Source organism: the organism of the source record quoted next, unplaced genomic scaffold, assembly GCF_019419815.1.
Source record: "Pyrus x bretschneideri cultivar Hongxiangsu unplaced genomic scaffold, Pyrus_bretschneideri_v1 Contig27, whole genome shotgun sequence".
Taxonomy (NCBI): domain Eukaryota; kingdom Viridiplantae; phylum Streptophyta; class Magnoliopsida; order Rosales; family Rosaceae; genus Pyrus; species Pyrus x bretschneideri.
In genome coordinates this window covers 935,424-948,762 of record NW_025999579.1, presented here as the reverse complement: position 1 = coordinate 948,762, position 13,339 = coordinate 935,424, and the positions used below count along the sequence as shown (strand labels likewise).

General features: G+C 37.1%; 1 protein-coding gene across 1 annotated transcript; it reads right to left on the bottom strand.

The window, feature by feature from the left end:
• Nucleotides 1–9,879: 9,879 nt before the first annotated feature.
• On the bottom strand, nucleotides 9,880–11,992 carry LOC103950587 (protein MOTHER of FT and TFL1). Its single transcript, XM_009361817.3, has 4 exons — nucleotides 11,498–11,992; nucleotides 11,306–11,367; nucleotides 11,130–11,170; nucleotides 9,880–10,270 (listed from the first exon to the last, which is right to left on the bottom strand). Exons 1-4 carry the CDS (start codon nucleotides 11,756–11,758, stop codon nucleotides 10,050–10,052), a joined length of 585 nt encoding a protein of 194 aa, XP_009360092.2. The 5' UTR covers nucleotides 11,759–11,992; the 3' UTR covers nucleotides 9,880–10,049.
• Nucleotides 11,993–13,339: the final 1,347 nt, after the last annotated feature.

Below are 13,339 nucleotides of genomic sequence, written 5' to 3'. Positions count from 1 at the left end.
GGTTGTCCAGTATTTAGTAACTTAGTATTGATGAAATTCTCGAGTCATTTAAGAACTGCTAGTAATAAAAAATTTACTACACTGAGAAAAAAAAATGCAAAAGCCACAAGTACTACAGTGGGAACAGAGATTGAATAAAGTTTATCTTCGTTGACAATAGAGAAGCAGACAAATAGATTATTGTATACAAAAACATGGACCACCAGGGTTGTGGTCCTTGTGGATGTGGTGGTGGTGGAGCAACAAAACCAATAAGTTAGTAATTAACTTAATAAGTTAATATAAATTAAACTTTTAGGAACTCCACAATCCGTCAAAGTTTTCAGTCTGATCAACCACTCATTTCGACAATGATTAAAATCGATTAAAATGTTATTTCAGTTTCCAAAATCTGCAACCCTGCTAAAGCACAAAGTTTGCCCCGCATTACCCAATATTTGTTAATTATTTACTAATTTATCAGTACTGAGAAATGTGGCACCAAGAATTCAAGGGAAGTTTTCAGACAAACTTTCTTGATCAGTTCCTAATAATCACATTGGTAGTTGTTGCGACTTGCATGCATGTCACATAACCCTTGACCTAGCAGAAGAGGTATACGCATGAATTTTTGTGAGCTAACTACTACCTCTATCTACCATTCAACATGCAGAATTACTCTCTACATATCCCGCCACATCCTACTAAAATTTAGTTAGGTCGTTAATATTTAAACTAGTACTATTGTCATTTTGCTCAACGAATATATAATCACGGCCATGACTATCTTCTGAGTTAAAACATATACTGAATCCTTTCCGCAAACACTGATTGAGATGATCCCCGCCATGAAAGCCTTAAAAGCATACTCTACCAAATCATTAAAAGCTGGACTCAAAAGAAAATTAACAACCGAAAACTTTCAGAATTATTATTTTTAAAAGCTCTCGACCTAAAATAATGTATTGTATCTAGTCATTTTTTAATCTTCTGCATCAATTTTTTTTTTTTGGTGTGTGTGGAGGATCCTACCAAATTTAGCTTTAGTTACATATATGGAATTTTGAAGTTCTTTGTCCAAACATAACGTAAAAGTAAATGTATAATTAAAAAAAATAAAAGAATAAAAGAAAAGGAAAATTGAAAGGAAATCAAATCTCAATAAACTAATCAAAATTATATATATATCAACATATTGATCAAATATCGACGACGCATAAAGTTTAATCATTAACGACATGTCCATCTTATATAGATTAATGACGTACTGAAAAAGGGATCCTTGTAGCCATTAGAATTTTTAAAAATTATTAAGTTTATCTAATTTTCCAAAGGCATGTAGATTCTGGGCAACCCAAAATCACATTTTAGTGGATCCCAGTTCTATGGACCAACACAACTATGGACTAAGGTACCATATCATTGTCAATATCTCCAAAATATTAGCTTAAAGCGGATACGTACGCAGTACGCTGTTGGATTTGGCCACTTTTTCTCATGCTCTGCTTTCTACTATAGTAATTTATCGACGATAAATATGTGCATCCAAAGTCGGAAACCAGAGAACCGCGAGCTCGTTTCTGTTATATCAGTCCAAAAAAAAAAAAAAAAAAAAAACAGGGCAAAGCAATGTTTTAGCAGCTGAGAGAGGAGAAGGAAAGAGACTTAGGTCATCAACTTTCTCTAAGATATTTCGGACATGTAGAACCCTAACAGCATCTTTACTCTTCTCTGTCTCTGTGACAATATATTCGATGTAGCTATTATGAGTCTCCGGCCATATTTTTATTTTCTCTTATATCTGAGGTAATTTACTTCCTATTTATGTGAATTATAAATCAGATATATTTTGATGGATATATATAGTGGCTGGTATGAACTCCAAAAGTTCATGGATTGGTGTTGTTATTTATTAATTAGGGTTTACAGTATAGGTGAGTAGAACTACACGCCAAGAAAGATTACACTTTATTAAGTAAAATTTGGAATGTTTCAAGCCACATAGTGATATGGAATTTACTCAAATATCCAAGTTTGACCTTACATTTTTAAATTCACACTTTACACTATGATATTGGCATGGGTTTAAATTCTGAAGTAATAGGATTAACACGAATGTCCTAATCACTGGTACAATTAAGCACTTGCAGTTTGAGCTTAGCAATTTCAGGTTGATTTATTCAATGAAAAAGTTGAAAGAAAAATCGAAAAAAATAAAAGGCATATATATATATATATCCCAAGGTCACTTTTGTCTTCGTATTCCACCATGAGAAGAAAATAATATCCTTTCTATTGACTCAATTGCCATATGACAAAAGCAAAGTAAAGTATGGCTTACTAAAAGATGGGGGCCATCCAATAATCAAGATGCAATGATGCATGGCGCGGCTGAAATATTCAAGAAAATTTAACTTTTGAAATACTGTGAGCGGTTTTCTTTTTTCTAAAAGTAACATTTATTAAGCGATAACCAGGGTTACAACGGGGCAAACAACCCAAAACACATTAGGAGAACGCCCAAGGAGCAAAAACACAAACATTAAAGGAAACCCTAATTCCTATCATCCAAACATAGAGAACAGCCGAGTCGCGATGAACGTCTTGTCAGTAGTCACCAAGACAGTTACACCGGAGAAAACAACCGAGTGGTCAATTCGACCAAGGCATCACAATACAAAATTTACAAACCCACAACGAAGAGTACACCACATCCAACCAAAAACGTCAAACAAAGAGATAGCCACCGGATCCAAAACACCTTCACCAACCCCTACAAATATATATAAGGACAGTAACATATGAAAGTAGGGTGAGGCTAAGGGGGTATATATGTAAAAAAACCTTACTTTGGCCAAAGTCGCAGAACGCTTAGCATTGAGGGAAAGTCGACATGCCGGTCAAGGAAGGGGTAGTGAAGGGAATTGGATTTGGCATCCATCTTTAGTAGAGCCGGCCCTAAGCGCGCGCAAAAGGTGACACTGCACGTACCCCGATTCGAAAGGGCCCCCAAATTATCATTACATGTATAAAGATGCATGTAAAATGCATTTAATGCAAAAGATAAGAGTAATTAAGGTTCTAGTGCAAGTGGTTTAGCCGTTCTACTTTTTGGCCATGTGCTGGATTCGAATGTCTGCGGCAGCGCTATTTTCAACTTTTGCATAGGGCCTTTAAATGCTCATTTAGAGAGAAGCAGAGGGAGGAGGAGACATGAAGGACATAGAGGGGTGGCGGCACTATTTTCAACTTTTGCATAGGTCCTTTAAATGCTCATTTAGAGAGAAGCAGAGGGAGGAGGAGACATGAAGGACATGGAGGGGTGGCGGCACAATGTACATGTGGGAGGGGCGGATGAGATAGGAGGGAAGGAGGGGGCAGTGGTTTACCGCTGACCCCAAGCAAGAGCAATGGGCGGCGACTTTTATCTCATATTTAGGGTTTGTGGTGGCTAGCAAAGGCTTTCTCAAAGAGAGAAATGGGTCGAGAGAGTTCAACAACACGAAACAAACTAGCTTAGCTTGGTTAATCTTAATAGGATGATGTTAGAGAGATCACCTACTTAAATTATATTTTGTTAACCACATCATGTGGCAGTTGATGGTTGTATTTTTCTTTAATAATTTAAATAAGGAATCTAATCATCAACCCGTCACATCATATGATTTACAAAATATGATCTAAACAAATGGATTCCCTAGCATTTTCCATCGAATATATTTTTGCTGACCATTATCAAGCAATGGTGATGCTCACCACCTTATTTATCACTATTGGATAAGATTAAATTTCAAGATTTGTGTAATGAATATACACAAATCTCAAAATTTAAACTCATCCAATGATAATAAATAAGATGGTGAACATTACAACCATTTGAGGGTATTGAGCAAAACATCACCCCTTCCACGTTAATAATACCTTGATCACGTGAGTGAGTACTATTCTATTAGTATGATAAACACGAAGAGGGCAACACAATTACACAACCACATGTAGGAGTACTGCAACAAGACCTACAAAATGGAGTGCTTTACCTACAAAATAATACAAACATCTGACCAGTTGGTATAGTGCTACTCAATTTAAGAGAATATTTTAGATTCAACTCAAATAAATGATACATATTTGTAGTGAGTTCAATACTTGTTTCCCAACTACGTATTGAAATGGAAAATGTTAACTTAATTAAAGTCTCCTTAATTTTGTACTCGATCTAATCTTCTAATTAACTTCGATCTTCCAGCTTCTATAAGCTAACCTTTGAACTTAAACAATCCCAGCTCATCACGATGACACTACCGCAGAGCATCAACATGCTATGGCAATGTAGAAGGATATGTATATGCTGTGTAGATATAGTTATTATAGCTCAACAGAGATTGAGACTTCCAGAAATTTAGCGGAATTAGCATTAATTATCCTCCAGATTTTTTTTTGAACAAACGATATTATCTAAACTAAGGAGAGGGGGTGAGCACCTCACAATGGATTAGCAATAATGTGGTTCAAATTCGTCTTTGTTGAGAATCGAACCTAAGATGGAATTAGCGTTAATGATCCTCCATATTTGATAATTAGGTTTAACCGATTAGCTAATTTTTTTTTCTTAGAACAAGTACGATATTCATTGATAATAAAGAGTAAATACGTACAATATGAAAGATAGAGTGCAACAAAAAGGGTCTCGATAAAAACCTTGTCAGAGATTTCAACCAGTCGAAGGGAAAAAGAGTGTCCCGCACCAAAAATTACTTAGAAGTACTATCCTCAAATAAAAGATCAATTATTACATCGGGTGGTTCCTCAAACCAAGTTACTTGTTGCTCCAACGACAAACCCAGCCTTGCCAATCTACCAAGTTACTTGTTGCTCTCCAACGACAAACCCAGCCTTGCCAATTTGCGTGCCACCTCATTAGCCTCCCGTCGAGCTTAGACGATTCTGAACGGAGAAAGAAAAAAAAAAAAACTGATTATCTAATTTAAATATTAGATTAAACTCGTTTATTACTTCTTAAACTAACATAAAGGAGCTAGTAAAGGCTCGTGGTTGTATTTCTTGGCATGGCTGGAATCTCTCATTGGATTTGATTCTCTTGTAATATTTCATGATTTCTGTAACATTTATAATATATATGTTTTAAATATTCATTCATTTTTTTTGGGAAACAAATATTCATTCGTTTTGGCACGACTCGTGAACCATCCTTTTCGATTCATGAAACCCTGCATTCCAAAAACTTATATCCATATAGTGAGATTTTTAATTCCCGCGATCTAGATTGCGCTCTTCAATCTGATTCTCAATGCATGTCACACCTGCAAGCCCCGTCGTGGTTGGGGTCAAATTAAGTACGGTTATCAACAATAGCTATAATTGGTTATCCATAATCATTACGGTGATCATGCCGGAGGGTAGGTATTTAGTACAAGATGCTATAAAAGTTTTCCATCTACCCTCTCATGCCTTGCGTTAGGAAGGTGTCAATCAACACCATCCACACAGCGGCCGCCACTTCACCACCCTCACCATCCCCCCACCCCAAAGATGCTATTAAAAGTTTCCCATCTACCCTCTCAACACCATCCACACAGCGGCCGCACGTCAACCGCCCTCACCACACACCCCCCCACCCCCCCCCCCCCCCCCCCCCCCCCCCCCCCCCCCCCCCCCCCCCCCCCCCCCCCCCCCCCCCCCCCCCCCCCCCCCCCCCCCCCCCCCCCCCCCCCCCCCCCCCCCCCCCCCCCCCCCCCCCCCCCCCCCCCCCCCCCAAAAAAAAAAAAAGCTATAAAAGTTTCCCATCTACCCTCTCATGCCTTGCGTTGGGAAGGTGTCAATCAACACCATCCCATCCACACAGCGGCCGCCACTTCACCACCCTCACCCCCCCCCCCCCCCCCCAAAAAAAAAACACCAATATAATTCATTCATCGTGGTTGGGTATCATCATATATACGGATACTATATCGGTAGGTCATTTACATGCTAAGTGAACAGTAAGTCTCTCAAGTTATATAATATATCAATACTAAAAGGAAAGGACCAGGGTTGCCTTTGACTAGGAGTTGAAATATTCCACATCAACCGTTTTTAAGAAAAGAAAAGTTTAGACACTTCGACTAACACCGAAGTCTTTTGTGATAAAACTCCACATAGGTGGTAATTAACAAGTTGGAGACAATATCGGTGTTGTTGGAAGTGGGTCTTTGGCCTGTCTCTATGATAATTTGACATGGTATCAAAGTCAGGGAGCAGGCCCGTACTGCCAGGTGATGGGTGAGTCTCCTTGGCCGCACGCGATGATGGATAGGGACCTTGGCCTCGCGTGTTGGGTGAGTAGTCTTGGCTCCACGTGGTTGCTGATGTGTTGGGTGAGTCTCTTGTATTCTTTTATTTTATATTTCAATATCTCCATATACCAAACGCTCACTAATGAGTACCGCATCTTCAGAATTGTAACCTTCCCATGGCATATAAGCTACTAATATGTTTTTTCCAAAGCGAGTTCGCCGCCAACCGTAGCAGCACCATCTGCTAAAATTTGTCCCTTTTTAATACATTTACCTCGCCGAACTTAATATTATTACCTATTATATAATAAATAATATATTTATTTAAATCTGTCTAGTCTACCTAGGCGGACCGCCGCCAGACCAACGCCCAGCGTCTTTTAAAACCTTGGGCAAAAGTAAGAGAGAGATGACATTTGCTAGAAATCGAAGTGAAAATGGTGCATTGTATCACACTGTTTATTTTTGTAATTTTATCATACAAAAAAGGATGCAGGTAAAGAGAAGGGAGGGAGATTGATATTATAACCTTCACTTTTGATTTTATGTGTGTTATATTGAGGATACAAACATACCTCTATATATAGAAGTTTATATCGGATAACACTTTACATGCATGAAGAAAAAATTTCACCTCTCTAAGACATTTTCACCTAAGACTTTCAATGATTGTCACCAAAGTCCTTTTTGGTTTGCATCCTCGTATAATCATATGTGTGACATTTACACTATTTCACAATAAAAAACTGAAAAAAAGGAAATATTATATACGCCCATCCCTTTCCCAGTGTTCTCCCCGAACCTCAGTCCCATCAGCGCCTCCGGCAAACCCAAGTCTCGCCGTCTCCACCGACTATCCCAGTAACCCTCAATCCCACAACGATTCACGCCAATGCTATCGAATCTATGGTCATTGTGCTGCAAGAATTACTGGCTGTTGAAGAATATGAGATTTTCTTATTTAAGCTCTAGCTTGCAAAATAACGGACAATTAAACGAAGATCTCAATTATAAAATACTAGCTGAATGGATGATGTGGATCCGGTGTAATGATCGGTCGTTGTATGTCACTAAAGGTCAAGAAAAAATTAGGACGGCAATAAGGCTAACAATGCTTTATGGCACGAAGTGTTAGGCGATCATAAAACAATACGTGCAAAAAAATCAATGTAACGATCATGAGAATGTTTCGTTGGATTTGTGGGCACATGAGAAAGACAAGATTAAAAACGAGGATATCTGAAGTAAAGTAAGAGTGACCACAATCGAAGATAAGATGAGAAAAATTTGTTAAAATGGTTTGAACATATGAACCAAAGACCTACAGATATTCCGGTTAGAAGATGGTGCTATGAGACAGAGGCTCGCGGCAAATGGGCAGAGGAAAGACTAAGAAGACTTGGAAAGAGACTATAAGAAAAGCTATAGAATACTTTGAGCTAACAAAAAACTTGGCGTAAAAGTGAGAATAATGACGTTCTAAGATTCATACAGTCGTTCAACTTAGTGAGATAAAACTTATTTGTTATTGTATTTTTATAATTTGTTTTACTAATTAGATTGTTTCTTTGATCAGACCATGAGTAACTATATTTGAAGGAATAAATGGGATTCATTATTGTGGGGGTGTCAGGTGTGTGTGAAACGCAGTTTTCGATTTGTGGTGCGGCGGCGTGGAGAGACGGGCTAGGGAAGAACTGATGGCTTTTCCACTTTTACTTTCTTATTTTAATTTTTTTATTTTTCAGTTTTGGAAAAAATATTATAAAAAAAATAACTTTGATGTCCATGTGGCACATTATCATTGGTTAATTAAGACAGTAATGGACATTACTGAGCAGCACATGCAACTTTTTAACAGAACCGGGATAAAATTTTAATTTGGAACAAAGATTACTAACCGACTACACCACAAGAATATGATTACTAACTTCTTTACCACGTAGACGAATAAAATTAACCTTAAACATAACTAGCTAGTTTGTTTACTCTCTAAATTAAAGGCCAATTAAATAGGAAAAAGACTTGTAATTTAGAGAGACAGTTTCTGCACATACATACCATAAGCACCCAAAATCCCAACCCCACGGAGAAACACCCTAGCTTCATAAGTAATTAACATGCATGCATTACATTACATGAAATACAAGGTTCACTAAAACATACTATAATTAAATCCACAGTAAAGAAACACCACCACTCCATTCAATGGAAACGCTGAGGGCCTCCTGTTCCCCGGCTCCTTCGGGGAGTTGAAGTTATTTCTTGATGAGATCATGAGAGTTTATCATGCAGAGTGAAAATTTCATTCTTGACATGCTTCTGGTATGTATAAAAAGTTCTTCCACAATGGTGTTTTATTATGTGCGAAATTTTTATTTAGCTATTGATGTCGTCTAAATTATTGTGCGTAAAATGTCTTTCTTAATTAGAGTCATACAAGTGCGTAATTTTTTTTTTTTTGACAATAGTAATGTAAAATTTCTTTTTGGACAAGCATTTGACATGCAAAGAAAGTTTTTTTTATCGTGACCACATGATCGACATGCACAAAAGTTTTTTCTAACCACAGTAATTGTGAAATTTCTTCTTTGACGAGCGTCCGACATGCACAAAAAGTTCTTTCTGACTACAATAATTGTGTAATTTCTTCTTTGACAAGCATCTGACATGCATAAAAATTTCTTTCTTGATATTGATGTTGTCTTAATTAGCATGTCAAATTTCTTTTTTGACAAGCGTCAGACATGCACGATAAGACCACAAAGGTGAAATTACCTTTTTGATAAGCGTCCGACATGCATAGAAAGTTATTTCTTATCTCAGTAAACGTTATGTTTAACTGGTCTGTCTTATCTCAGTAAACGTTACATCTAACTGATCTTTCTTATCTTAGTACACGTTACGTATAATTGATGTTTGACATGTGCAGAAAGTTATTTCTTTTTTGACAGATGTCCGACATGCATAGAAAGTTATTTCTTATACCCTAGTAAACGTTACGTCTAACAAGCCTTTCTTATCTTAGTAAACGTTACGTCAAACTGGCTTGCCTTATCTCATTATACGTTACGTCTTATTGGCATACGTCTAACTAACTTTTCTTATCTTAGTAAAAGTTAAGTCTAACTCACGTCCTTTCTTATCTCAGTAAACGTTATGTCTAATTGGCATACGTTTAACTGACCTTTCTTATCTCACTAACATTACGTCTAACTGGCATACGTTTAACTGACCTTTCTTATCTCACTAACATTACGTCTAACTTCCAATAAACGTTACGTCTAACTGCCGTCTGACGTGCAAACATTGGTTTTAACCAAAATAATGTGAAATTTCTTTTTGGGAAATCGCCCGACATGCAAAGAAAGTTCTTTCTTTTAAGTCAAACCTTACCATTAAATAAAAATCAAGTCATTATCCACTTTTACCCATTTCTTATCCTTAAATTAGAAGCAATGAACACAACAACATCATTTAATCTTCAAATTAAAGGCCAACTAAAATAGGGAAAAGACTTATAATTAAGAGTGAGACAGTTTCTGCACATACATACCAAAAGCACCCAAAATCCCAACCCCATAGAGAAAGACCCACCCCAGCTTTGCTAGCTTCATGTAATAATTAACATGCATGCATTACATATTATAAATAATACTAGCTTCATTACACACTCTAATTAAAGCCAGACTCCTATCTTTTATTCACTAATTATATCTTCTTATTCCTTGGTGAAAACAAAACCACACCATCCGCCCTAGTGATATATGAAAACGCTCAGCGCCTCCTGTTTGCTGGCTCCTTCTGTGAGTTGAAGTAGACGGTGGAAACCGGCAGTCCAAGGTCGAGCTGCGCCGCAAAGAAGCGGGTGTTGAAATGGGCACGAGAGGGTGGCTGCTCCACCAACCCCATCGGAGCCTTCTGCTGAAACAGCACCAGAATGTAGCGGTGAATTCCCACTGGTGGCCTCGGACCAACGTACGGCAGTATCTCTTTCCCTGCAATAATTATTTTGTTATTTTATTTATTGATTGTTAGCTCATATTATTAGTCTTATTACATGTTATTATTTTATATTTAAACCAAAATTTAGCTTTTTTTGTTAGGAAAAAAAATCAAAATTAATTTGAGAGCTTGATACTGAAAAAAAATTTGTGCCACGTGGGTGAGGTTACCACTTCAACAAGGTAACCTTGACAAGCAGTGTTCCCAGGAGCAAAGGTGTTCCCAGGATGGACTACGTGTCATCTTTGCTATCCATGCAAAGACAAAAACACTATTCAGGAAAAAATTTTAAAACTATTTTATTCTTAATTCGAGTACACAAAAAAAAAATAAAAGGAATTGTGCACAAATATAAAAAATACATTGACAAATTGAAAAGGCATGATACACGACACGTGGTTATGGTAAATTGTTATACCCAAATTGGGCTGTTTTGCGGCTAGTGAGAGTGACAGATGCTTATGAGGTGTAGGAGTGAAAACATGCACGGTTTTTCGAGAATATGGGGACTTCAAATGAGTTGATGTAATCATGTAACCCTGAAAATATTTTATGATGTTTTCATAAATAATCTGAAAACATTTGAAGCCAAAGACATGCATAATGATTCCGCTTGGAAACGAGAGTTTTGCCAGAGATTCTCTCTTTGACAGTACAAAGAATGGAATAAAGTTTCTGCTCGAAGATTTATGTGTGTATACATTTGTGTATCCGTAAGAACCCTTGTTACAGTGTTGCATGCATGCAAAAAGCTGCAACAAAGAAAAATAAAGACTTGAAAACGGTAAAATAAACAGGTAGGAAGAGATTCAACTCTTTTTTTTTTTTTTTTCTCTTCGTATTGTAATTTACCTCTGAGAGGGTTTGTTCCTCCAGGGATATCAGACACGATCCTGAAATCACAAACAGTGTGCATGAAGTTAATTTTTCTGAGTCCAATTAAGAAAGATTGACAAACAAAAAATCTGTCACATTAAGGTAAATAAACTAAAACGCAATTCATGCAAGAGGATGTAGTTGATCATCACCAATGGACCCACTCCCTCATGCTTGGCTCACTCGGACTCGGAGCATCAGGGTCAGTCATCACCTGCATGAACAATTTTATCAGGTATATATGTATATATATGCACACAAAAAAGTGAAAAATGTAATATTTGACTCATGCATGCAAAAGGATCGAGTTGATCTAGGTGTGCAGGAGGTGAAAAAGCACGAACCAGGGTGTAGAGTTCGCCAGGGTGACCAGAGACGGTGATTTTGGGTGGGTTGATGGCCATGGAAGGTTTGATGTCACAGCCATTGGCGACATGCTTGGAACCAAAGTAGACAGACATGCTCACGGTGGGGACGAACATGTCCACGACATCGCCAATCACTCGGCCGACGACAAGCGGATCGACAGAGGCAGCCATGAGATCAGGGAGGAAATTAAGAGCAAAAACAGCTAGGAAGAAAAGGAAAGACGCTAAGCGAAACATAAGCAAAGGAAAGAAATGCTTTGTGATGTGGGGAGAGGAGTAGGGTTTATATGGTAGTGTAAAAGTAAAATTTAAAAAAAAAAAAAAAAAAAAAAAGTGAAATGGGCCCTCTTCGGAGTATGTGTAATGTATGATGCATGCATAGGCTATCAAAAAGCAAAGAGAAAGCAGAGAGCAACGCGGGTACAGCCACCCTAGGGTTGAACCACCATCTTGACCGTTCAGATGGCTCGATCTTTACCGTCCGTTACAGACCCCACCACTTACCCATGTATTAGACCCTTCATGGTTCATGCAACCTCAAGATAAGCATGAATCCAGGTCAGGACAAACAGTCTTTGCGGAGCCTCGGTGCGTTTTGAGAGGGGGTGCAGACTTGTTAATGTGAGCCTTACTACATTACAGTACGGCCTTCGTTGTAACTCCAACTGGTTGTGGTTTTGTCCTCTGTACACTCTGGATTGTCTTTTTGTTCAAAGGTTGTTGAATTGGTAATAGAAATTTGCGTCAGCAATGACCAGAAAAGATTCTTAATTGAAAATGTTTTACTCTGCGTGTAAAAATTTCTGAAAATTAATGTTTCTATTTATTTATTTCATATACATCTTATGTTCATTCGGACTTGAGTATATGAAGCAAAGCACACTTCTATAGTTTATTATGCTAAATCTAAGTGAATAAAATTACTGTTTTAAACAATCTTCATCTCATGGATAAAGCTTAAAATATAAACTTTATTTTTTTTTTTCGAAATAAAATATGAGCTTTAAAACTCTCCCAAACCATCTCCAATCATTGGCTAAAATAAAGCCTGGGAAAAAAATATATCTCTGGGCTAGATTCCCCCCAGAATTTAAGTTTGGCTTAAATTATTTTGGACTCACCAAACTGTCATATTTCAAACATTTTTTTGTTTTTTTACTTATAATCTAAGGACTATGATCAAATGAGATCAAATCTAATAATAATAATAAAATGATTTGACAGTCCAAAATTAAATATGACGTCTAAAATAGTTTAAGAAAATTATGTAAATCAAATTTAACTTAAAACTTTATAAATACCTATGTATTTGTATGATTTTTAATTACTTATCGGAATTTAAATATTTTTAGACCAAAATGTTCATAAAAATAAATTAAGATAATCTACATAAATTTTATTTAAAAAGAAAAAGTTACTGAAAACAAAAAGTTAGGCTAAAATCATTCAAAGATTGGAGGAAAAAAAAAATAGTTTCTAGCTTATAGTTTAAAATTTTATGGCTTAAATGTTTAAGCTTTATCCTCAAGGATTGGAGATGGTCTTAGAAACTAGTGCATTTTTTTGTCACTTGAAAGGGAGGCTGACAAAAGAACAAGGCAATTGATGTGTTTTCTTTTGTGCGGTCATATTTTTAACTACGATAATTCAAATAAGAAATCAAAACTCAATTTGGTTTCAAAGGAATAGCCCTAGCTGGAGTGAAGACGACTCCATAGTCAAGGCTAGGGTGGATCTACACAGCGACCCAGGATGATCTCGGGACCCTCCTGAGGTCAGGAGAAAGCTAGTAAAGGTCCTTAGGACCTTTTTGTGCTC